This window comes from Ipomoea nil, unplaced genomic scaffold (assembly GCF_001879475.1).
Source record: "Ipomoea nil cultivar Tokyo-kokei standard unplaced genomic scaffold, Asagao_1.1 scaffold0418, whole genome shotgun sequence".
Classification (NCBI taxonomy): Eukaryota; Viridiplantae; Streptophyta; class Magnoliopsida; order Solanales; family Convolvulaceae; genus Ipomoea; species Ipomoea nil.
The window spans coordinates 2,150,831-2,174,670 of record NW_017616846.1 but is presented as its reverse complement, the minus strand read 5'-3'; the positions used below and the strand labels follow the sequence as shown (position 1 = coordinate 2,174,670).

At 34.0% G+C, this 23,840-nt stretch overlaps 3 protein-coding genes across 5 annotated transcripts; 1 reads left to right on the top strand and 2 right to left on the bottom strand.

The window, feature by feature from the left end:
• Positions 1–7,632: 7,632 nt before the first annotated feature.
• On the bottom strand, positions 7,633–10,987 carry LOC109172677 (pentatricopeptide repeat-containing protein At5g12100, mitochondrial-like). 3 transcript variants are annotated; one of them, XR_002052774.1, is made up of 3 exons: positions 10,908–10,987; positions 7,788–10,303; positions 7,633–7,712 (listed from the first exon to the last, which is right to left on the bottom strand). XR_002052774.1 is itself a non-coding variant. In XM_019321893.1 (2 exons), the coding sequence occupies exons 1-2, from the start codon at positions 10,914–10,916 to the stop codon at positions 7,868–7,870; spliced, it is 2,442 nt and encodes an 813-aa protein (XP_019177438.1). In that variant the 5' UTR covers positions 10,917–10,931; the 3' UTR covers positions 7,653–7,867. The 3 variants fall into 3 exon arrangements, 1 of the variants encoding a protein (XP_019177438.1); XR_002052775.1 differs by having other exon boundaries at positions 7,801–10,303; XM_019321893.1 differs by having other exon boundaries at positions 7,653–10,301; positions 10,909–10,931.
• A 983-nt stretch (positions 10,988–11,970) lies between these two features.
• On the bottom strand, positions 11,971–14,894 carry LOC109172680 (3-dehydroquinate synthase, chloroplastic-like). The gene is made up of 8 exons (XM_019321896.1): positions 14,431–14,894; positions 14,078–14,228; positions 13,814–13,981; positions 13,470–13,696; positions 13,060–13,183; positions 12,657–12,719; positions 12,305–12,451; positions 11,971–12,210 (listed from the first exon to the last, which is right to left on the bottom strand). The coding sequence occupies exons 1-8, from the start codon at positions 14,742–14,744 to the stop codon at positions 12,079–12,081; spliced, it is 1,326 nt and encodes a 441-aa protein (XP_019177441.1). The 5' UTR covers positions 14,745–14,894; the 3' UTR covers positions 11,971–12,078.
• A 3,699-nt stretch (positions 14,895–18,593) lies between these two features.
• LOC109172679 (protein FREE1-like) lies at positions 18,594–22,639 on the top strand. The gene is made up of 10 exons (XM_019321895.1): positions 18,594–19,600; positions 19,779–19,865; positions 19,956–20,087; positions 20,493–20,627; positions 20,764–20,829; positions 20,927–21,037; positions 21,280–21,372; positions 22,013–22,043; positions 22,207–22,274; positions 22,391–22,639. The coding sequence occupies exons 1-10, from the start codon at positions 18,812–18,814 to the stop codon at positions 22,466–22,468; spliced, it is 1,590 nt and encodes a 529-aa protein (XP_019177440.1). The 5' UTR covers positions 18,594–18,811; the 3' UTR covers positions 22,469–22,639.
• The last annotated feature ends 1,201 nt before the right edge of the window (positions 22,640–23,840 follow it).

Sequence of the window (23,840 nt, the reverse complement as noted above, 5' to 3'; positions counted from 1 at the left end):
CATTTAAATATTCTATGATTATTATAGTGTATAATTGTATGTATATATTTTTTAAAAATTATAAATATTCATGTTTTGTTAATTTTATACTTTCATTTCTTTAATTATATTTCATGTTTTATTAATTATAATTTAATGAAATTGTCACAAATATTTCTAGGGAAGAAATCTTATATTTCTCAATTTCAATAATTATATTAATTATAATTAATAAATATTGTGACAATTACCATAATAATTTTATTAATTATATTAATTCTAATATTTTTTTCTCTTTCAATATTTAAACACATTTCCATAAAATTATCATAATAATTACACGAAAGAATGAAAAAAAATTATTAAAATAATTACCATTAATAAAAATTAGAAAATTATATTAAAAATTAATTATATATTAAGGTAAGTATAATTTATTTTATGCCAATAATATTATACATTAAGTATATATATAATTATAGAAAAGAGGATATAATTTTAAAAAAGTAAATTATTAATTCGATTACCTAATATAATTGTCCTACTAATTGATTCCATACTACTATGTATAATTCATATATTTGAATTTTTTTAAAGCTAAATACCTATTAATTACCTTAATAATTAAGATAATTTTTAGTCAATCAATATTCAATAGCACTAAATGTATTACTTCAAATTTTTATAAATAAGATATAATATTAGTAAATCGAAATAATTAAAAATAATGTGTCCATATTATAAAAGATTTTATAATAGTAATTTTTATCACTTAATATAATTTGTCAATTATTAAACATTGTTTATGGTAATTATTGTATGACATTTAATACTAAGATTATTAGGTATAATTTTTATAATTAAGGTATAATATTATTAAATCAAAATTATTAAAAGTAATGTGTCCACAATATAAAATAAATTATACTTGTCTTAATGATTATTTATTAATATAAATTTACAATTAAAATTTTTATACGAAAAAACATAGAAACTGAAACTTCTGGTTTAAAAAAAAAAAAAAAACTCTCCATTTTTTTTTTTTGTCACCAATGGATTGTATTTATAGGTAGAGAATGTGAGAATTATAAATTAATAATATAAATTTCATTTTTCATTTCCTTTTCTATTCAGTCAATTAGGGATTTTTATAATTTTCAGTCCATTAATAATATACATTTCCTTTTTGAATTTGCATAATTTCAATTTCGTTTTCCAAATCCGTGTTTCATCTGTTATTCTTATACATAATATTCACGTTACTATAAATTAATTAACAATTAATACATTTACAATACCATAATTATGCAATATTACCAATTAATACATTTTAATTAATTTACATTAAACATATGCTTACCAAATAAGATTTATTAATTATTTGACTAAAAAATATAAAATATTTAATTAATTTAGTAAAAAAATTTGGACGTGAAAATGATGTAGGAGGATTTTACTTTTAATATATATATATATATATATATATATATATATATATATATATTAATTATGGTATTACGTTCATATGAAATAATATTAACATACATACTTGTTAATATTTAGATTTATTAAATTGGTTACAATTCATATTATGGTATGAATAATTCTTATGCAATATACAATTTGGCAACTTAATTAATATTAAGATTTCGTGCAATGAACATATATTTCATCTTGTGTACTCATTTAACCGGAAATATGAAGGTTGGTTCAATAACTCGTAAATATTACCAATTGTTTGGTTAGAAAATTATTTTTATCAAATAAAAAGTAATTAAATGGATAAATTATACTTAAAAGGTAAATATTACGGGTTATTTTCTTACATATAAACCTTTATTGAATTATTTTATTATAAGGAGCGAAAAATTATATACATAAATTGTTTCATAATTTATTTTGATCGTGAGGTCACACACACACACATATATATACACACCGTAAATATTACAAAATACTTGGTTACAGAATAAGCTTTATTAAGTTATATATAAATTAAAAATGATTAAATTGTTAAATGATACAAATTGTAAAACTCTTAACAAAAAATTGGCAAAAATGTAACCACATCCATAAATTTGATTCTTTTCGTAAATGATTCATAAAAGTCTGTGTGATTCTATTTCGAAAATTTCAAAGAGTAGTGCAAAGTAGTAGTAAATTAAGGTAAATATTACCCAAAATTCTCAAAACCAGAAACATATTCTTATTGAGAAGTGAGAAATGCCTATTACATAACTATAACAAAATATAAAATTATAAGTGAAGTTGAATGTTGGAATAACTACTTCAATCTTTAGAGCTATTAACATATCCATCATTATTTGAATCACATTCTTTCGAAGAATATGCATATGTAGAAAAGTACCATGAATTTGTAATGTAAAAAGAAAATATTATAAAACAACCATATGCATAAACTAAAAGTTTTGAAATACAAACTATTAAAAATTTAAAATTAAGATCATAGTACCCAAAAAAAAAAAAAAAAAAAAAAAAAAAAAAAACCTCTTTATCATGGACTACACACTCTATAGAGTTTATTGTTTCAGAACCTCTTGCCTTTGAAAAATGAACAACACGGAGCACTCCAACATTGATTCTATTCCAAATGAGTGTAGGATGAAGTTGACTACCAACAATTTCGTTGTGACTTCCTGCTACAACAGTTAGACAATTATATTATTATTAAAATAAATATTAAAAAAAAAGAGAAATAATTTTAAAAAATAAATGTAGTGTCAACTATTATATAATAATAATGCATATTACATGTAAATTTATAAATTCGTTGTCAATGCTTAACATCATTCTAGTTTATCCAGTTATTGTGCGTACCTTCTACAATGTGGGCACACGTGGTGTTGGAAGTCATCAACTCTCATTAATGCGTGTAAATAGTTGCTCAGAACCATTTCAATTGTCTCTATATTTGTATCCTGCAATATTTGCAAAAGATGCAGAAAAGAAATAAGAACATAAATTAAGAATTATGCCATTGAAAAATGAAAGACGCAATACAGAACTCACCCCAGTACAAAAAGGAAGAGTTATAATTTTTCTTGTCACTAATCCATTGTATTTATAGGTAGAGATAGAGAATGTGAGAATTAATTTCTTTTTATATTTTCAATCAATTAGGCTTTATACTTTTCAGTCAATCAATAATATCCATTTTCTTTTTTCAATTTGCCTAATTTCTATTTCCTATTCCATTAGAATCCTTTTATATTTTCATCAATTAATAATATTAGTTTCCTTTTTTCAATTTATCTTTACTGGATTTCACAATGGTATATTGGTATTACATAATATTACCAATTAATAGCTTTTATAACATTTCCATTTTACATTTGCTTACCAAAGAAGTTTTATTAATTTGACCAATAAAATATTTCATTAATTTGACTATAAAAGTTTGAGCGGGAAAATTACATAGGAGGATTTTACTTTTATATATATATAGATTAAGTATCAACTTGAATTAACGTACATATATCTACTATATCTACTATCTACTATCTACTATACTAATAAGAGCCCAAGAGAGTTAGGCCTATAATGGGTAGAAAAAATGGCGGTCACAGATTTTAATCAAATGAATGGCTCAGATTGATTGAAAGATTGATCAGATTTAAATTTTACACTAAAATTTCCTAAAATACCCACACATCGTTACTAATTCCGTTAAAATTTTATGAATTGCCGTTAGTTCACCGTTAACTTACTCATTGATTTCAATAGAACAAGGTCTTAGGTTCGAACCTCATCCCAATCAAAGTTGGCATAATTAGTACTTTATTTTACTCTTATTAAATTATTATATAAATAATAATTTAGTAGTTACAACAAAAAATAATACATATGCATTTCTTTAATTTATAATTATGTGTCCACAATGCCTTTATTCAAAAAAAAAAAATTATTCATTATCAATAAATTAAATAAGAGAAATAATTTTATTAGTTATATTGTCTTTATTTTTCTTCAATATAAAAATTGTTTATATTCAAATTTATTAATTGATTATATTCGCTACATTATCCTTACAATGTCTTTATTCATTGAAAAAAAATTATTAATTATCAATAAATTAATTAAAAGAAATATTTTCATTAGTTATATTGTCTTTATTTTTCTCAAATGTAAAGTTTTTACATTCAAATTCATCAATTGATTATATTCACTACATTATCTATTATCTTTTTTGTGCACTGTTTTTCTAATTAAATATCAAAGTTATAATACAAAATAATGCTATATATTTATTTACCAAGTATTTTATTAATACCATGAAAAAATTAAAAAAATATAATTAATAAAGCCAACCATATTAACTACTTGAGAGATTTTGTGACAAAGAGAGTATTCAAATCACACAACAAATTGAAGTGAGAACTACCTCGCAATGTCATTGTTTGACAATCAGCAGTTAGCGGTTAGCGTTAGCGGATTTGACCAGCGAATTTATTTAATTATTAACATTGGGTAGAAAAAATGACCGCCAAATTATTAAATCAAATGAATGGTTCATATTGTTCAGGTTTTAATTTTTTTTCTTTTAAGATTTTCTAATTTATCCTTAATTATATGATTATCCATTTAATTTTTCCGTTAATTCACCCTTAGTCTAATTCTAATATTAAAGTCTAATATAGAATTATAACTACACCATTAATCTAATTCTAATATTAAAGTCTTAATAGAACTTAACCACAAATCCTAATGTCGGAATCTTCTCAAACAATATTAGTATATATTTAATATTTTATGTCCTAATTTTTATTTGTTCTCCCTTATGTCCCGTATTTGGTTTCAACCATACCTATACAATTATTTTATTGACAATGATAATCAATCTTGACTATATTATCTTGCATTTGTAAACTTAGAATTACCTATTTAACCCGCACATGCTTAGCTCAATGGTTTAGTGCGTAGTATTTGGGAGAAGAGACCAAAGTTTGAACCTCGGCGGCGGCAGTGCGAGAATTATGTCCAAAGTGGGCAGATTCCTTGTGCGTATCAGCATTTGACCTTGTCTGCTGAACCATTGAGTCACCGTGATTTACAACTTCCCACAAAGCTCTGTCGGGCTGGAGTGTGGGGGGCCATTGGGGTTGGGGACTCAACCTTTGGGAGAAGAATTACTTATTTAAATACGCAAATTCAACCTTCAATTATCGATGCATGAACAATTTCAATATAATCCTGTCTTCATATACTTTAAAGTACTTATTTAAAAAAAAAAGCATTGGGCATTATCCCAATCGCGCAATGCGCGTAAAAAACTAGTGTCATATATGTAATCAAAATAATTGTGTCACGAAAGGAGTGATTAAGTGGAGTTCAATTCTTGTCAACTATAAAAGTGAGCATTATTATACCGATCCGAATAACTCGTCCAGATCAACATCTGAAATGCAATGTAAAAAAGGTATTTGAATCTGAAATCTACCAACCTTAACCGATTCGTAAATTTGACGAATATAAATTTTTGAGTTGGGTGGGTAAATATATGGTTCAATCCGTCCGAATATCCGAGTAAATATACACTGTGAATATATCATATCCATACCCGACATCGTATTATATATATAACATTTCGCCTCAACCCTAGATCATTTTTCCTTTCTTTGCACCGTCGCATCTGTTCTCTCCTTCTCTATTTCTCTATGTTCTCTCCTCATATTATCTCCAATCGTTATGCTGTATGGTGCACACGGTTGCAAAAACGACGTCGTTTTGACTAAAAACGCGCGTCCCACTTTTAAAAAAAAAAAAACAGTTTCGATTCCCGTCAGTGCATAATTTGAACTATATAGTTCATTCATTCTGGATTTTTAGTTCATTCATTCTGAATATTTAGTTCATTTGTTCTGGATATTTAGTTCATTCATTCTGGATATTTAGACGGTCGAAACTAATTTTTTTTTTTCATTCATGCTAGATATTTAGTTCATTCATCTTGAATATATAGTTCAAATTATGCACAACATAATGTTGTTGTCGGGAATCGAAACTGAAATTTTTTTTAAAATGAGACATGCATTTTTAATCAAAACGGCGTCGTTTTTGCAACCGTGTGCACCATGGTGGTGCACACGGTTGCACAGCATAATTTGCCTATTATCTCTAGTCTCAACTCTTAGGCTTTCATCTTCTTCGATATTGTCCACATTTAACCCTACCATATATTCGAGTAGTATATCATGTATCTTATAGACTCAATCAATCTTAATTTAGAGTTTAGGCTCAAATTTGGTGAAAGCTCTATACAATGTCTCGGCAGTTCGTGGCATCGTGTTGCCCTGTCTCCGTTAATTGTTGGAAATTTTAAGCTTATGCATATATTTTGGTGAAAGCCCAACTCCAACGAAGGTAACTGCAATAAGAAGAGCATCCACACTAGTAGATTTTTGTTGGTTTTTTTGTGGAGCCTATGGTGAGGCGGATGTGAGAGAAGAATGAGAGAGAAGTAAATTTTAATTTCGGCCAAAAATGGTTTTTTATGGGCTCCAAGGAGAGAGAATGAGAGGAATAGGCGAATAGTTATAATTGTTGTTTTCCCTTTTCTTTCATTTTTTTTTTTTTTTTTAATTTCTCTTTCTTATTTGGCCTGCAAAAAAAACAAATGTGGATGCTCTAAGATGTTAGAGACTAGCTTCTTGTTTATAATCTGCTCAGCTTTGTCCATTTTCCCATTCATGCACATCCCATTCAACAAGAAAGAAGAGTTGAAGACATTTAATGAAACGTAGGTGTTGTTATCTTTATGTATTGAAATGAAAGAACCACTCGATTCATGGAGGAGTCTTACGTTACCAACATTTTAGTATAAGTACGTAATTATTGTGGAGGATATGATGCAATTATAAAACAATAACTTCTTTTATCTTCTTTTTTTTTTTAAAGCAAACCAAAGAAATGAATTAATGGAGAAGGTGAAAAATGCACGAAAGGGACCAACAATCACTTCTTTTTATCTTATATATATATATATATATATATATATATATATATATATATATATATATTGGTCTATATACGACACTGCTCTTCCATGTGATCGTGCAGAATATCAGAGTCATAGGATGATCTGAGATCAAACAGATGTAAATCAATGAAAAAAAACATTGTGACAAATTACACAAAGGGAAAAACACGGTGATATTTTTGTAATTTTATGCACTATGTATATTTTTGTGGTGCATTAAGTGTTGGTGTCATGGTGTGTGGTGCACTTATGAGTGATCTGTGGTGCATTACCAAAAAGAGAAAAAAACACCGTAGGTTCAACAGACCATTGAGTGGTGCAATACTGAGTGCACCACATATCATTCAAAAGGCATCATATAGCAATCATAAGTTGTGCACTGTCGAAATATACATGGTGCAAGAAATTATCAAATTGTCACCGCATTTTTTCTCCTATTTCTCGATTTCTATCCGTCTAATCTGAACTCATCCTACGGTTCTGATATATCCACACAACTGCATGGAGAGCAGCTGTAGCATGGACATATGTGTGTGTGTGTTCATTCTCAGTAGTTTAGACAATAATATAGAGACAACACGGCTAGCAATTTGCACTATTTCACAGAAGAAATAATTATGGTAACCCAGTGTGTCTGCATGTACAGACATGTGAACTTGACTGCTAAAATGCCATATAAATGTAAACAGAAAACTCAATCTGATGAAGAATGAATCATCCAGTCACTAGATGCAAACTACAATAAGAATTCCAGTCAGAATGTACAGATATTGTTGTATAAGAACAGATGAGAAAATAGGTACTAAAATACAATGCAAGCTTTCCTTCTAATTCCGATGTCTTTAGTTGGTTATGTACTTGGAGAGCTGCAGTGTAGATAAAACATTTGACCTAGGCTTCTGAAACAACAGAGAAATCCTCATTTGAGCTCCACTCATCCAATCCTTTAGCACTCATTTCTGAGCAAATGATCTGGGCCTCCTTCGACTTTCCTTCAGCCTTAAGTCCAGAGATCAGCTCGGTACAGATACTGATGACTGGTAGAAAACCATTCTCAAACATTTCTCTATACCAGATGTATGCTCCATCAAAGTCTTTGAGCTTGCAATGCCCGCTAATCAATGTGTTATAAGTGTTAGAATTAGGAACAATTCCTCTAGTCTTCATGGTGTCAACAAGGTCCCGTGCTTCTCGACACTCTCCCTTCTTCAAGTGGCCCATAATCAAGCTATTGCAGGTCATCTTGTCAGCATGAATCCCTTGTTCTTCCATTTTATTGCAGAGAGCAAATGATTTTCCAACCTCTCCATGAAGTGCATAACAATAAATTAGCTCATTATATACAACTCTGTCAGGAGACAGATTCATCTGGTACATTTCTTGCACAATTCTCTCTACTAGCGTCAGTCCACATTCTTCCTTTTTGCATGCACTGATTAGGGGATGATACGTGCGTAAGGTAGGTCTAACACCAGCAGTTTTCATCTGTTCATACCATTCTAAACACTTGTTGGTCTCCCCGGCATCTGAATAACCAGAGATCAGACAATTATATGTGATGACATCAGGAGTTAAACCACGTTTTGGAATCTCTTGAGTTAATTCCTCAGCTTCACTTACCCGGCCCTTTTTACAGAGTCCATTTATTAATGAATTGTAAGTTACAATTGTGGGTGCAATGTCACTCCCAACCATCTCATTCAAAATCCGGAAAGCATCTTTAAAATTTGCCCTGGTGCAATGACCATCTATGACCATATTATATATTTGAGCATTTGGCTTAACCCCTCTACCAATCATATCATTGACAATCACTTCTGCCTCAAGAAGCCTACCATCCTTGCACAAATAATTTATTAGTGAACCGTATGTTACTACGTTGGGCTTCAACCCACTATTTTCCATTTCCTCAAGAATCTCAAAACACCTATCGAATTGATGACTACACCCATAACCATTTATTAAGAAGTTGTATGTCTGCACTGTTGGAGAAACTTGTCTCTCGGCCATCTTTCTAAACCATCTCTCTGCCTCTTCCATCTTGCCCAATTTACAAATCGTATTGATTAATGTGTTAAATGTGGAACAGCTTGGCTTAAATCCAAAACTTTCCATTTCTTCAAGAGTTGAAACTACCTTATCCATGTTGCCTTCCTTGCAATAGCCATTAACAATGATGCTAAATATCACCTCTGTTGGGGTAAATCCATTTTGCATCAACTTGTTCAAAATCTGCTCAGCTTTGTCCATTTTCCCATTCTTGCACATCCCATTCAACAAAATGCTGATAGTATACTCGTTAATTCGAACCCCTTTCTTCACTACTTCTTCAAACAATGCCAAAGAAGAATCAATATCAGCACACCTCAAGTGCCCATCAAAGAGTATACTAGAAGTAAATGCATCCGGAACAAATCCACAAGTCTTCATTTCCTCCAACACCTTGTTAGCTTCCTCCATCCTCCCCATCTTACAAAGCCCACTAAGCAAAGTGTTAAATGTGATCTCGTTCGGCTTTACATTTTCATTCCTCATCTTTTCCCTCACATTAAAAGCCTCTTCCAAGTTCCCAACTTTACAGTACCCATCAATGAGAATATTAAAAGTCACCTTAGTCCGTGTCACTCTTCTCTCAAGCATTTCATCAAACAGCTTCCGGGCTTCACTGACCCTCCTCTCTTTACACAATCCCCCCATAACCACATTGTAAACGAAGGCATCCATACGCAACCCAGACTTTCTCATGAAATCCATCAATTGGAGAGCCCTTCTCAAGTCCCCCAACTTCACGGCTGATTGTATAGCTATACTATAGCTATTGCTATCGATCTGCATATTGGCATTCACCGCATCCGAAAACACTTCGAGGGCCTTTCCGTACTGTCTTGAACTGTTCAGCATTTCAAGAAACACTTTGATACCAGACAAAGTAGGGAACTTACCGTCTTTTCTCATCAATGAATATAGCTCACTTGCTTTATCAAGAAGCTTGGAGTCAACATAGACAGAGAAAAGCATGTCAGCAAAGAGGGGCTTCATCGGTGAAGGTACGGGGGCGCAGAAGGAACTGTAAAGCTCGGAGACAGAGTTCGATTGGGCAAGATTGGCAATGTAACTCTTCGCACTATCGCTCCGGTTCTGTTGCAGGAGGATTCGGAGCTTCCGCAGCTCTTCTTGGAGATTTTTGTTGGCAGAATCGGCAGTGGTGGAGGGTTTTCCTTCATTTTGGGAGCTGGTGGAGGGCGGCACCCGGGAGCAGATTAACCTGCTGCTATGGGTGATACGGCTGCTGAGGAGCTTGGTAGCAAGGGCGGATCTAGAAATTCTTGAGTGGGGTGAAGTTCAAATGAATTCAAAAATGTCCATGACAAATTATCAAACACCGATAATATGATTCAAATATAAAATACATTATAAATTCCAATACAATGTTTATCATTAATCAATCCTGCTACATTACATTTACTAATTCAAACTTCAAGCAGTGGACCAACTAATAACATATTGAAATTTGAAATTTTGGAATCAATAGCATACAACATACTGGAATAGTGGACTAATCATTAAACCAATAAACCATATGGAATTATGGATTATGGAGTACTTAATTTACAGATAATATACACAAAATACAGACAATTTACACAGAATAATATTTTTGGGGCTATATGTGTATATACAGCATACTGACACCGGAATAGTAGACTGATAATTAAACCAGAAATTACAGAATACAGACAATATACACAAAATAATTTTCTTTGGGATGTATGTGTATATATACAGCATACTGATAAATCATATGGATTATGGACAATATACACAGAATACATTTTTTAAAAAAAGGGTTGAAGATGGAAGTTTTAGGGAATTAGGATTTATCGAATTAGGGCTAACTAATTACGAGAATAAGGTTGCAGATTGGTTCTAACCTGAGCATTTGAAAGTTGTTGCCGACTTGCCGGTCACTGGAGACGGAGTGCCGGACGGATGGACGACGGTGGAGCAATGGGCTAAGGTGTAGAGAGAATATGGAAGTGCTGGGTGTGGCGAGTGGCTGCGACCTGCGTGGATAGTGGGCTGTAGCAGTGGCGATGCAACGAGTGATGCACGGAAGAGCCCCTGGAAGTGAAGGTTGAAGATGATTGAAAATGGAAGTCCCGCAAGTCGCGTGGAGGCCTGGAACTCAATATATAGCCCCAAAACGACGGGCTGTATAATTTTTGGCAGTGGAGGCATGCCAGACCCGCCTTTGCTTGGTGGGAAGAATACGTTTCGCCATCATTGTAGGGATTTATGGAATTCGGAGCTTTGCTATCAAATCCCGAATGCCCGGGCACGCTAAAATTGATTGCAACTCTTCCAGCAGCGCCGCCCGAGACGGAGAGGCGACTCGCAGTGTCGCCTGAAACAGTGACGACTGACGAGAAGTGAAGACTACGGCTGCCTAGTGAGTAGTGACGGCAATGTTTCCGGATGCGACTCAGTTTGATTGCATTAGTGAACTCAAGAAACCGGCAAATTTTACATTGTATCATGTTCCAAAACGGTGTCACGACACCAGCCTAATTAATTTTGTTTTTTATAGTTATTTTATTTTAACTACAGTTTTATTTGACCATTATACATCAAATAATCTTATTAAGTGAGACCTGTAATCTTATTACAACACCACTGTTATTTAATTTTTTTTATACATACTGTAATTTCATTTTAAAAAAATTAAAATATTATTTTAAATCAATTAAAATTTTAATTAACAATATACACTCAATATGTGAAACATATTATTCACTTTCATTCCAACACAAATTATTCAATTCCATTTTAGATAATAATTCGATTTTATTCTGAACACGTCAAATTTGTTAAAATTTAGCAGTTACAGTTTCTTTTGGCGCCGTTTTCGAATCACGGCAAAAAAAAAACAAAAAACATTGTTTGAAATAAACTAATACGGAACAAAAAAGAACTTAGTAGAATAGTAGGGAACAAAATTGTCAACATAACTGTATTAATATACAAGACAAAAACATCATGCAAAAACAAAGAGTAATTAACTTGATACCTGCTGCTACAACCAAAAAAATGTCGCAATTTGATTAAGATTTACAAAAGGCATGGAGTGTTTGGTCTAATGCTTTTTTGTCGTAGTCACCTGTGAATACACAATTGCCCAGAGGACCTTTCAAAAGGATGAGTCTGAGCTTCCCATCAGCCACTTTCTTATCAACCTGCCACCCATTTTAATTAACACAATCATACATAAGCTTGAGATTATATATTAACAACAGTGGTGGCCAAACAGTTTAATTAATTCGATCTTACCGCCATGATGGACTTGAACATCTCGACGGTCATGGTCTCTGGAGGCGCAGTCGGTAGCAGCTTTGTCTGTTGAAGGATCTTATCCACCCTCTGTACCAGTGAATCATCAATCCATCCAAGGCGGCGTGACATATCAACAGCCATAACCTGAAATAACTAACTAACCACTTAGTTTTCATGATCTATGATCTAAAAGATGAAATGAAATATATATGCCAATTTCACAAATAAAGTACATTTTTTGTGGTTCCTTTTCTATTTTCTGATTTGGGGTTGGATCACATGCAGCAGATAATATAAACTCAACGGCAAAAGATAAATAGAGAGTAAATGAAAGAAGTAATGATAATACCGTTCCAGCCGCAACGGCTTCTCCATGCAGCCACTCTCCATAGCCAAAACCAGTCTCTATTGCCTGCAAAAATGTAGGAATTATAATTATTGCTAAAGATTACTACAAGTTTCAACTTCAATTTTCTGGTCGGAAATGAACTTAATTAGTAAAGTGCTAATCTTCCAACCAAGGATATAATAGTGCAGTTTTTCAGGCAATCATCAAATTTCATTTCATATTTGAAAAGAAATGAGGAGCATCATATCATGGGAGATAACTACATCAAACTAAGCTCATACACCGTATATAGTAATAGTAAATAATAAGCAGCAAAAATGAAATCAATTTGGAAGCGTAATAGTATAGGAAGTCCCTCTTTCCAACAAACGAGAGTATCACCACAAGAATGCCAAGAACTTACATGGCCAAAGGTGTGACCCAAGTTCAAAGTGGCCCTCAATCCACTCTCTTTCTCATCCAAGGACACAACCTCTGCCTTGTTTTCACAGGAACGCTTTATGGCGTAAGCAAATGCTTCAGGGTCCCTGCAACAACAAAATTTCTTATGGATACGGACAATGTTACATTATAATATATCATCAAGACATCATCATCATCGTTACAACATAAAAGAGATCACCATATCCTATTTTATGCCTGAAAAATGCAATTTAATGCTCATAGAGACAAGAAATCGCATGTTTTCAAGAAGATTGTTGTTGATTTGACTTGCTACTTTATAAAGAATTGGTAAGTGTTTGATGATTAATGAAGTGCTTGCAAAAGGAAAACAGAATCGATCAATCATAGACAAAAAATCACTAAACTCACCTTGCTAGCAATGCTGACATATTATTCTCTTGCCACTCGAAAAACTCCGCATCTCTAATAAGTCCATATTTTATAACTTCAGCAAGGCCAGATGCTAGTTCTCGGTCTGGCAGTGTATTCAGGGTGTCTGTGTCTACAAGCACACATTGAGGTTGGTAGAAGGCACCGATCATATTCTTACCAAGCGGGTGGTTAATTCCAGTTTTCCCTCCAACAGAAGAGTCTACCTAAAGGAACATAAAGAATACAAAATAAAAATTGTTAGGTATCATAGACAATACACTTCCCCAGTTGCTAGCCTCATATACAATTAGTTAGATTCAAAAGAGGGAAACTCATCGTACCTGTGCCATAACAGTCGTAGGAATCTGAATAAAATTAACTCCCCGGAGATAAGAAGCAGCAGCATATCCACACATATCACCAATAACTCCACCACCGAGAGCAACAAATGTACACCGTCGGTCCAATCGTGATTCAATAGCTTTATCAAAAACTTTCATGAGAGTTTCCTGCAAAAAACACCAATAAAATCATAATCACAACAGTTTTTATTTTGTTTTTTTTTTCCTCTTGAAATTCATATATCAAGGCCTCAGGATACCTACCATGTTCTTAAATTTCTCTCCATCTGGCAAGATCACAGTTTCAACACTAACATTAGGATTTCCATCTGTTAAAGCACTGATAGTTTTGTCCAGATATAATGGAGCTACTGTAGTATTTGTGACTATAAGAACTTTCTTGCCATGAATATGCCTGTAATGTAATAAAGCAGGAAAAGATTGTGATCCTAAAATTAATGATAAAAACTAGCTACATCGTGAAGGAAACAAACAAACAAACACTTAGGCATACCGAGAATCAACGTAGAGTAATTAAAAAATAAAACAGAGCTTTAGATGGATTAACTAAAATTCAATCAGAGAAACACCATAGAAGAAGAAGAGTAAAGAGTTACCTCTGAAGAAGCTCGGGTTGATGAAGAAGACCAGAGCCGATGTAAATCGGGTAGCTCCGGTCACCCAAATCAACCTCAACAACCGTGGGGACGGGAGAAGATGCTTTACTCTGAGGAGACTGATCTATCACGGGAACCGCGGAGCTTGCAAACACCTTTAGTCGGTTGGGAGCATTAGACTCCAAACGGCACCGAGAAGGAAGAGCGGCGGAGGCAGGTGCAGGGAGGCGCACGGCGAAGTCACGTAGGGTGGCTTTGTGGTGGGAGTGTGTGGAGAAGGCGGGATTGGGTGGGCAGAAACAGGAAGACGCCATAGGAAGAGAGAGAAAGAAAGGTGGGTTGGTCGCGATGAAGGTGGAAATGAAGATTTAACATTGTAGGAATTTTAGGTGGAGAATACATAAGAAGATGGGTTGGTAGGTGGAGTGAGAAGGATTTGCGATTTGGGAAAATGGTTTCTGGCACGAGTTCTTCAAGGCCCTACATACCTACTTTATTTCATTTCTGCAGCCTCAAACACGTGCTCAATTCAATTATTTAAGGATTGAATCTACAGGTGTTTGGTTAAATATTTTTTTTGAGCTTTATTATTGGATTGAAATCCCAATTTTTGTTTGCTTGTCTGTGTATTTTAATAGGTCAGAATAACATTTAAACTTGTTGGATCTCAATTTGTCTAATTATATACGATTTTGTAGTGTTTTTTTCCCTATTGAAAGGAGAATACCAGGACTATGTGGTATAATGGTACTCGGGTTGGACTTCCATTTGGAAGGTTATGAGTTCAAGCTTCAATGGAGGTGTTAATGGCTCTTTGTGTTTCAGTAGGTTGAGAAAGTATATGAACAGAGGTATTATTGGCTCTTTGTTTTTCAGTAGGTTGAGAAAGTATATGAACAGAATATGATACTAAACTCTACTAACGCCATGGCACATATTTAGTTGTAGTAAATTCTAACCCAAACCTATATTGCCACTTCCCATGTCTAACGAAACGTTAAAGTTGCCCATACTTGTTGAACAACATGCAGCCTATCCACGCTTCCTTCCTCCATTTCTCATGTCTAACGTTAAAGTTGCCCACACTTGTTGTTCAACAAGTGGCCTATCCACGCTTCCTTCCTCCATCCCGTTAGCATCTCTCCACCCATGCAAAACATTAGCGGCTATAAGAACCACCGTTTCCACACAAGTTGCTTTGTCGTTCCAAACCACATCATTTCTATGCGTCCAAAGACTCCAACATGTCATAGTAAATAAACACAATCACACGGGCTTAACTCACTGGCCACATCGTTTCTATGCGTCCAAAGACTCCAACATGTCATAGTAAATAAACACAATCACACGGGCTTAACTCACTGGTTCAATAAGTAGTATTATAGGGAATAGATCAATGTTCAAAACTCGACAACGGCAGTGTGGGGTTATGCCCAAAGTAGACAGATCCATGTGCGGTGGGGCGTTTGACCATGTATGCTGAGCCACCGAGTTATTGTGATATACATTATCCCAAATACTCTGTCAAGGTAGAGTGTGAGGGACCTTTAGGGGTGAGGATTCAACCTTTTCGGAAGGAAATAAACACAACTGCTCCATCACCAACTTATCAAACACACCACTACACTCCCATAACGAACGTCTCATGCTCTCATATCATCATTACAAGCCCCAGTCTCACCCGACACCCTCTCGCTACCAAATAATTAAAAAAAAAAAAAAAAAAAAAAAAAAAAAAAAAAACTATGAAGCAACCACTCATCACCATAATGGCAAGGCGCACACACCCTTGCACACGACACCCCTTCACTCTCAACACATATGCCCTACGCAAACATTGAACGCAAGATTTCTTGGAGAAACACTTAACCTTATGAGGTAGTTTAAAGCTCCACATGTTAGCCCACAATGTACATCCCTCCCCCATTTGATCACGACCAACTATAACAACTCTTCACATTGTACCTCCTATGTTCTATGGAGCCCAAAACACCACACTCCCAAGCACTTAAAAGGAATATGTAAAATCAACTCAACATCCCGAGCGCATAAATATCTAAGATAACACCAGTATCCCAAGCATTATTGTTACTACACAACAGACTGCTCACCCTTGTCCCATCCAAATGAAATAACAGATAACATCTCAGTCCAACCTCACATCTCCCCAAACCATAATGTCATTCCCATCCCCCACCTTCCAACAACTTTCCTTAGGATGCCTCCTTTATCACATCTCTAGCCTCTCACACTTCTCAAACCAAAGGATGAGTTGTTTATAGAAAGGGCGTTTGGAACATATTTGTCATTAAAGATTTTTATCACCAACAACTCGGGATGTTTCATCAACCTCCATCATTGTTTGCTTAGCATGGCAATATTGAGCTCCCTTATCATTTTGAAACCCACCCACCCCCTTCCTTTTTAGGCTTACATACCCTCTCTCACTTCATCCACCGAATTCCATTCCTTCCATGTCCTAAACTCCCCACCATAGCCCATTCATAATGCCCTTCACTTCCCTCCGTAAATTATACGGCATAAAAAAATATATTCATAGTGTACGTAGGGAGAGCTTGGATTACGGTATTTAGTAAAACTTCCCAACTAGCTCTCGAGAGAAATCTATTATTCCATTTGTTAATCCGAGCTAAGATACATCCACTAATGAAACCCACAACTTCTCTCTTCCTTTTTCCCTATCAACAAAGGAAGTCCTAAGTACCGTCCGGTACTATCTGACATATGCACCCTCATAACCTCTCTCACAACTTGCTTATATGCACGGTTAACATTTACCACTAAACGTCATATATAGAGGACTTCTCAAAATTTACTTCTTTGCCCAGAGGCAGTCACATACTCCAGTAGAATTTCAACCACCACCCTAGCCTCAAGAGAGTTTGTCCTAACAAAATATGAGATAGTCGAGGAGCCCCTAGACACTGCAACTCCATAAAAAGCCATAAGCAATTCCTACCTAGGCATTGTCGTACTCAACCCTTCAACGACCGTGATAAATAAGTAAGGTGATAACCGGTTGCCCTGCCTCAACCCCCTCTACAAACACATTGTACTTTACCTTCCTACATACCTCATGATGAACCTCACCCATCTCCCGCTAAACCCAAGCCTCATATGGGTTTAATTTAATAATAATTTTTAATTAATGAATAATGTGCATATACTTTAATATAATTTTCTTATTTGAAAATTTTAAATCTATTTTTTAAAAATAAATGTTCACTTTTTTTTTTTATTGCTACTAGTTCTATTACATCGTATTAAAAAATGTCCACTTTTTTGTTTATAAAAGAGTTGTGTTTTTCATTTGTATCTTATTTGATGTGAAATATATGCATCATTTGTTTATTGTCAACAAAACATTTCCATTTCATTTATTATGATATCAATATTAAAATCTAATTATAATATTTTTTCTCAAAAAAAAAGTAATTATAATAGAGGAGATTATAAGAAAAACTAATTGCATTTGCTAAAAGCTCAAAACTTCTTTTTTTTTTCTAGGAACACAATACCTACTATGTTCAATCAATTATTTTTAAAATTTATATTACATCTGTCCCATTTTGCCTGTTTTGTTTACTATTCATTGGTCAAACCAAATCTTCCTTCATTGTTTTTTTTTTAATAATTTTATTATTTTTAAATTTGATTTTGTTTTTGTGTTTAATAGTACATTTAATGTAGTTTCTAAATATATAAATTTCATATACTAATACTAAACTTAATATTATGAACAATTGAATTAAAAATAATTTCAAGCATAGTTAATCGAACCAGACAAACAAAATAGAACGGAGTGAATAATATATAATAATATTTCTTATCATCAAAAATTAAAATTATATTTTATAGTATTTATTTATAGGGGTATATTTATTTTTTAAATTTATTTTAATAATTTAATTTTACTAACTTTTTATTATTCATGGTGCATTATGTAATCAATCACGTTTGTTTACAAGAATTACAACTAGTGCATCTGTGGATGTATAAAGTGTTGCACTTAAAAATTAGAAGTGCATAAACAAATAGAGGGGTACATTCAGAAATACTAGTAAAACAGAGGGGGGAAAACGGATATCCATGAACCGGGTCCGTATACAGTCGGTTCAACTGCCCTTGGCGGGCAAGGTCTCCGACCCAAATACGGAGTAACAAACTCTTCAAAGTCTCCTTTTTCATTGTTCCTTTCTTCAATCTATCGGATTGCAGTACCAGAAGCTTCCTCCATCGAATCCACCAGTATTTTATCCAGGATCATCGAACCCTAACCCTAGAACCTGATCGATTGATCGATTGATCTCCGTAAAGATCAAATCATTCTTCGGAAAATCCAATCGGAAAGCGCTACAATATGCATCGCGGCGACGTCGGAGGCTCTTCCTATGATCCACAGTACTATCCTCCCCACTATCAAAACCCTAACCTTATATCTGCGCCAACCGATCCTCAGTATGCCCACGCCACCGCCCCATACGCATCGGCTCCGCCGGTTTCATCAGGTTATGCTTCCTCCGATTACTCCAGTTATCCCTCTAATTACCCTCCGTATCCCCAGAATTCCGATCACGTCCCTAGTCAACCACCTCCGTATTCAAACACCTTCCCTCACCTCGAGGCTCAGCAACCGGGGGCTTACTATACCTACGATCAGAATCAGAATCAAAATCAATCTGGCTTGAGTTATGATTATTTGGCAGCTGGTGCTAATTATAATCCGCCGAACCCTAATTACAGTTCAGCTTCGTTTTCGTCAGCTCCGCATCTCTCGAGCTCGTATGGGAGCTCCGGTGGGTCGAATTTTGGGAATTCGGTTGAGAGTAATGTGAATTATAGTGGCTATGCCGACCAGGGGTTGTATGATAGTGGTGTTTATAAATATAATGGAGGAAAAGCGGATACATATGGTGGTAGTGGCGGTAGTAGATCGGAGCCATCCAGTGAAGTGTTATTTGATGATTATGGACGCCCTATTAATATTCCAGGTGGGAAGGAACAGAAGGGCTCTGGGAGTTTTCCTAAAATTGTCAAAGCGGTGCCAAAGGTTGAGGAACATGAGGATCCTAAGGGTGGCGTGCTAAAGTTCCGTGTCAAGCTCTTATCAGAAGGCTATGGCCAAACTGACATGGATGTGCTATGTCAGGTTCGTGAATGTTATAATAATGCATTATTGATATTTGCATTTGCGTGAATAGCTAGAATTTTGAATATGTCAAATCTGCTGCTCTGTGATGATTTATAAATGTTCTCTATGTTTGTCTGATAATCTTGAAATTCACTATTCATAAGCACTTAGTGCTGGGTTTGTGATATTGTTTCAGATTGGACTGGATGGGATTAGAATACTTGAGCCTGCTACAAGCAGAACTCTAAAGATATATCCACTTGACGATGTGGCAAGATGGGAGGTAAATTAGTCTGTAGGTTCTATGAAATTATGATTTTATTTCCCTGCATGTTACCAAGAAGATAAAATTTTGCATTTATATTTTTAATAGGTATTGGATTCATATATATTTGCATTTTGGACCAAAAGCTCAGTTGACACTGAACCTAAACGAATCAGGCTTAAATCAAACAGCTATACCACAAACAATATCCTGGATGCCGTGACAGCAGCAAGTATTCAGGTTAAATGATCTCCTCTTTATTTATTTTGGGACAATTAAAAGTTAAACTGCTCAACATTTAGATCTCCGTTCCTTCTTTTTCTCCCAAGAATTGATACCTATTACTATGCCTGTGTATATGCCTTCCTGAATTAGTTATAGTTTAAATCTATTTTATTAGTGAATGCTGATATGCTGATGTTATGGTCCAGTTTTTTCTCCATTTGTATGCCTCTGTCTATCATCAATTTGCCTTTCTACTTATGTGTGTTCTGTTTTGTTTGTTTTGGGGTTTAACCTGTTACCAATTAATTACAGGTTCCCTGGTTTGGCTAAATGTCCATCCTGTTTACTTCTTTACATGAGTAATTTATCTATTTCTTATTTTTCTGATACATAACTTGAAGCCTGTGTATGATATAACAGGTCAAGGAAATGGGTGAAACTAATAGACCTTCAGATCTTACCAGAAGTGGATCTGAGCAACTTGCAGACAGGAAGAAAGGTTTTACTGATTGGATGAAAATAATGAAGCCACAAAATGAAGAGAAAGATCACTGGGTAGAATTTTGACCATTATATTGATTTCAATGATTGTTCTTTTCTTTTAAACTACTAATATTAATATTAATTCATGTTAGATTTTTTTTATTAAATTTTATCTTGGGCAAACTATTGAAAGCTTTTCCTTGAATAGGTTCCTGATGAAGCAGTCACCAAGTGCAATAATTGTAAGTGCGACTTCAATGCGTTTGTCAGAAGGGTGAGCATTAGTTAACATAATTGTTGTTGTAAGGATAAAATTCAAATCTTCTCTATTGCAAATTATGAATCTCATATTTGCAAATGTATGTGGACAGCATCACTGCAGGAATTGTGGGGATATCTTCTGTGACAAGTGCACACAAGGTAGAATTGCTCTTACAGCAGATGAGAATGCTCAACAAGTTCGAGTGTGCGATCAGTGCATGGTATGTATGTGGTAGATTGAATCTTTTCCAAACCACTATAGGGATGTCAGTCATTCTGTTTTGTGTTTCATAAGTACCTTCCCATCTTTGAAAACACACTACTTTTTTTGTCTCTCCTGTCTGAGGATTGATGCATTATTTCAAATGACCAATTGGATTTCGAAGTGTTCCTTTTCTTGACTTTGTTCATAATTCATAATATAGTAGTTTGTTGACAACTTCATTGACTTGTTACATTACAGGCAGAGGTGACTCAGAGGTTAAGCAATGCAAAAGAAGCTGCTCAAAGGATTGGTGGATTACAGAGCCATGAGGATCTTGCAAGAAAACTTAAAGTAAATATACAAAACCTTTTTATTCTTCGTACATAATATAACCCATATTTATGCTTCATGGATCCCCCTTTTCTATTTAAGAGTTAAGAAACATACCTTGATTGATGAATGATAAGCTGATGATTAAAAACATTGAACAGAAATGTAAAGTTGTGCTGTCTTCTAGATCTCTATCCCATTAATGATAAAACTTTTGGTAGATCAAGTGCTTATATAACTGAACTTCTAAACCAGGGAAATACTGGTGCCCTGGTGGAGAAATTGTACTCTAGCAGCTATATTGAACTTCTAGTCTATACATCTATGCCTTTTGTAGTTTTGTTTAATCTGAGATGACAACACCTGCTGCACTGCAATCAAAAGTTCATGTGAATTCAGAAAACCAAATTATAATAGGTCTGCAGTGCCATGTTTGCTGAATTGGTCCTAGTAGAAGCTAAATGTAGTCTTATGCATGGCCAGCTTCCAAGGGGTGTACTTTCATCCCCTCCAGCTGCATCCTTGGCTAACAGATTCAACAATTAGAGAAATCCTGTTATGATGCTTTTACTTGTTTTTCTTGCGTATATTTGGTTCCTATGTGTGAGCAAATTGTGTCCTTTATTCTACTGATTCATCTTGTTGACGTTGTTTTGAACAGGAGGAGATGAGTAAAAATCGCAAGACAACAGGTAGGAACCATCATTCTGTTAATCTTTTGCTGATTTTATCTATATACTCGTATTAATTTCCAGCAAGAGTCTGTTGATAGAATCCATAGTTTTGAGAAGTAATATGCATGACTTGACTGGGAGGGCATGGCATGCTTGCTAACTGGCTAAATATTGTTTTCAGGCAAGAGTTCTGAGGGATCTGGGAGGATGAGAGAGGTTGCCTGTCCTATTTGCACAGTCCATTTACAGGTGAGTTAGTGTAGCCACTCTGACTTTCATCTTCTTCTTTACTTACTGTGCATAGTATAGAAAAGCTTTTCTCCTTTGAACTTAAATTTTCTACTTACCATGGATGGATACAACAGGTTCAAGTCCCAGCTTCTGGATCTGAAACCATAGAGTGCAGCGTGTGCCAGCATCCTTTCCTTGTTAGTGCTCATTGAGTTTTGCTTCATTCATATATCTATTTTGATTTGTCCATATATTTGTGTGGATCAGAGATGTAAGGATTAGAATTGTGTATCCATTCTCTTGGAATAATGATATCTCCCACTGTAGATATACTATCTATAATTGTTTTAATGCGTATATGTTGCAATACCTGTTTCTGATAATTATTTATTTGTATTATAAGTTTATTACGCCGCAGTATACATATATATGTATGATTCTTAGCCGCCGCCGCTGCTGTTTTTTTTTTTTTTTTTTTTTTTTTTTTTTTTTTAATAACGAGGAAACCTCACAACCCTCTTGGCTGGATTACCCCTAACTGCTTTTGTTTCTATGATAGGATTTGAACTTATGACTCATCAGGCCGATATGAGATATATCAAACTTCTATGATTATCAAATTATGTACACCAATAATATTATCTTTAATTAGAGAAACAAAGAAAATACCCCTTCCATACAGCATACTCGGAAATATTCCAAAATGAGGCTTTGACTCCAATTTTAATCTTACTTTAAGCCTTTAATGTCCTTTAAAAAAATCCGAGTACATAAACTTGTATAAATTTGAAGAGCAGACCGGTCATATATTTAGTACTCCGTAATAAACAATAGAAAATTTCAATAAAGGAATCCCATGTCCTTTCATCGCCGAAGTAAAAAAATTTATCGCTAGAGTAAAGAATTTTATTGTCAATGTAAAAGAGATGTGGCTATTTTTGTGTCAGTTTTTTTTTTTTTTTTTTTTTTTATTTTTTAATTTCAATTTAACATAAAATGTCACATTATGAGTGAAAGTGCGTTAACGTAGGAGTGTGTAGCAAAGTCCATAAATATTTCAGAGATAATACACAAAAACTTGTTTTAATATTTGTCACTATAATGCCTAAATATGTTAAAGCAAGATTAGTCAGATAAGATTATTTTTTAAAACATAAAGTTGCCACCGGCCCATCACCTAATAACACTGACAAGACCAACTAAAACATTGAGAGTGATATTCTTTGCATGATATATTGATATAATATGACAAGTTTGCAACCACAAAGAATATATTGTTCTGTTATCAATTAATTCCTTTGGCTGTTTAACAAAACAAAAACAAAAAAAATCATTTGGCAAGAATTTCTTAGTGTGTTTTTGTTATATCACATCTATATAAATATATACAACAACATAACAATTAATTAGTATTATTTGAGAATTGATGAGTTTACAATGGAGTTAGTTGAAGAAAAAGTCAGGCTACTTTTATATCAAAATTTGACCCTTAGTGGGCGTTTGGTTAACGGAATCTTAGATTATCCCAGGTAATAGGATTACCTTCAGAAAAGTAATGTGAGATTTTGAGAATGTAAGATTACC

Coding starts and splice junctions, on each gene's coding strand:
- LOC109172680 (XM_019321896.1), bottom strand. CDS start 14,744: ATGGCGTCTTCCTGTTTCTGCCCACCCAATCCCGCCTTCTCCACACAC. Junction 13,184..13,469: donor ATGTCAGCATTGCTAGCAAG/GTGAGTTTAGTG, acceptor TTGTTGTTGCAG/GGACCCTGAAGCATTTGCTT. Junction 12,452..12,656: donor AAGCCGTTGCGGCTGGAACG/GTATTATCATTA, acceptor TAGTTATTTCAG/GTTATGGCTGTTGATATGTC.
- LOC109172679 (XM_019321895.1), top strand. CDS start 18,812: ATGCATCGCGGCGACGTCGGAGGCTCTTCCTATGATCCACAGTACTAT. Junction 19,866..19,955: donor ACGATGTGGCAAGATGGGAG/GTAAATTAGTCT, acceptor TATTTTTAATAG/GTATTGGATTCATATATATT. Junction 21,038..21,279: donor GAGTGTGCGATCAGTGCATG/GTATGTATGTGG, acceptor GTTACATTACAG/GCAGAGGTGACTCAGAGGTT.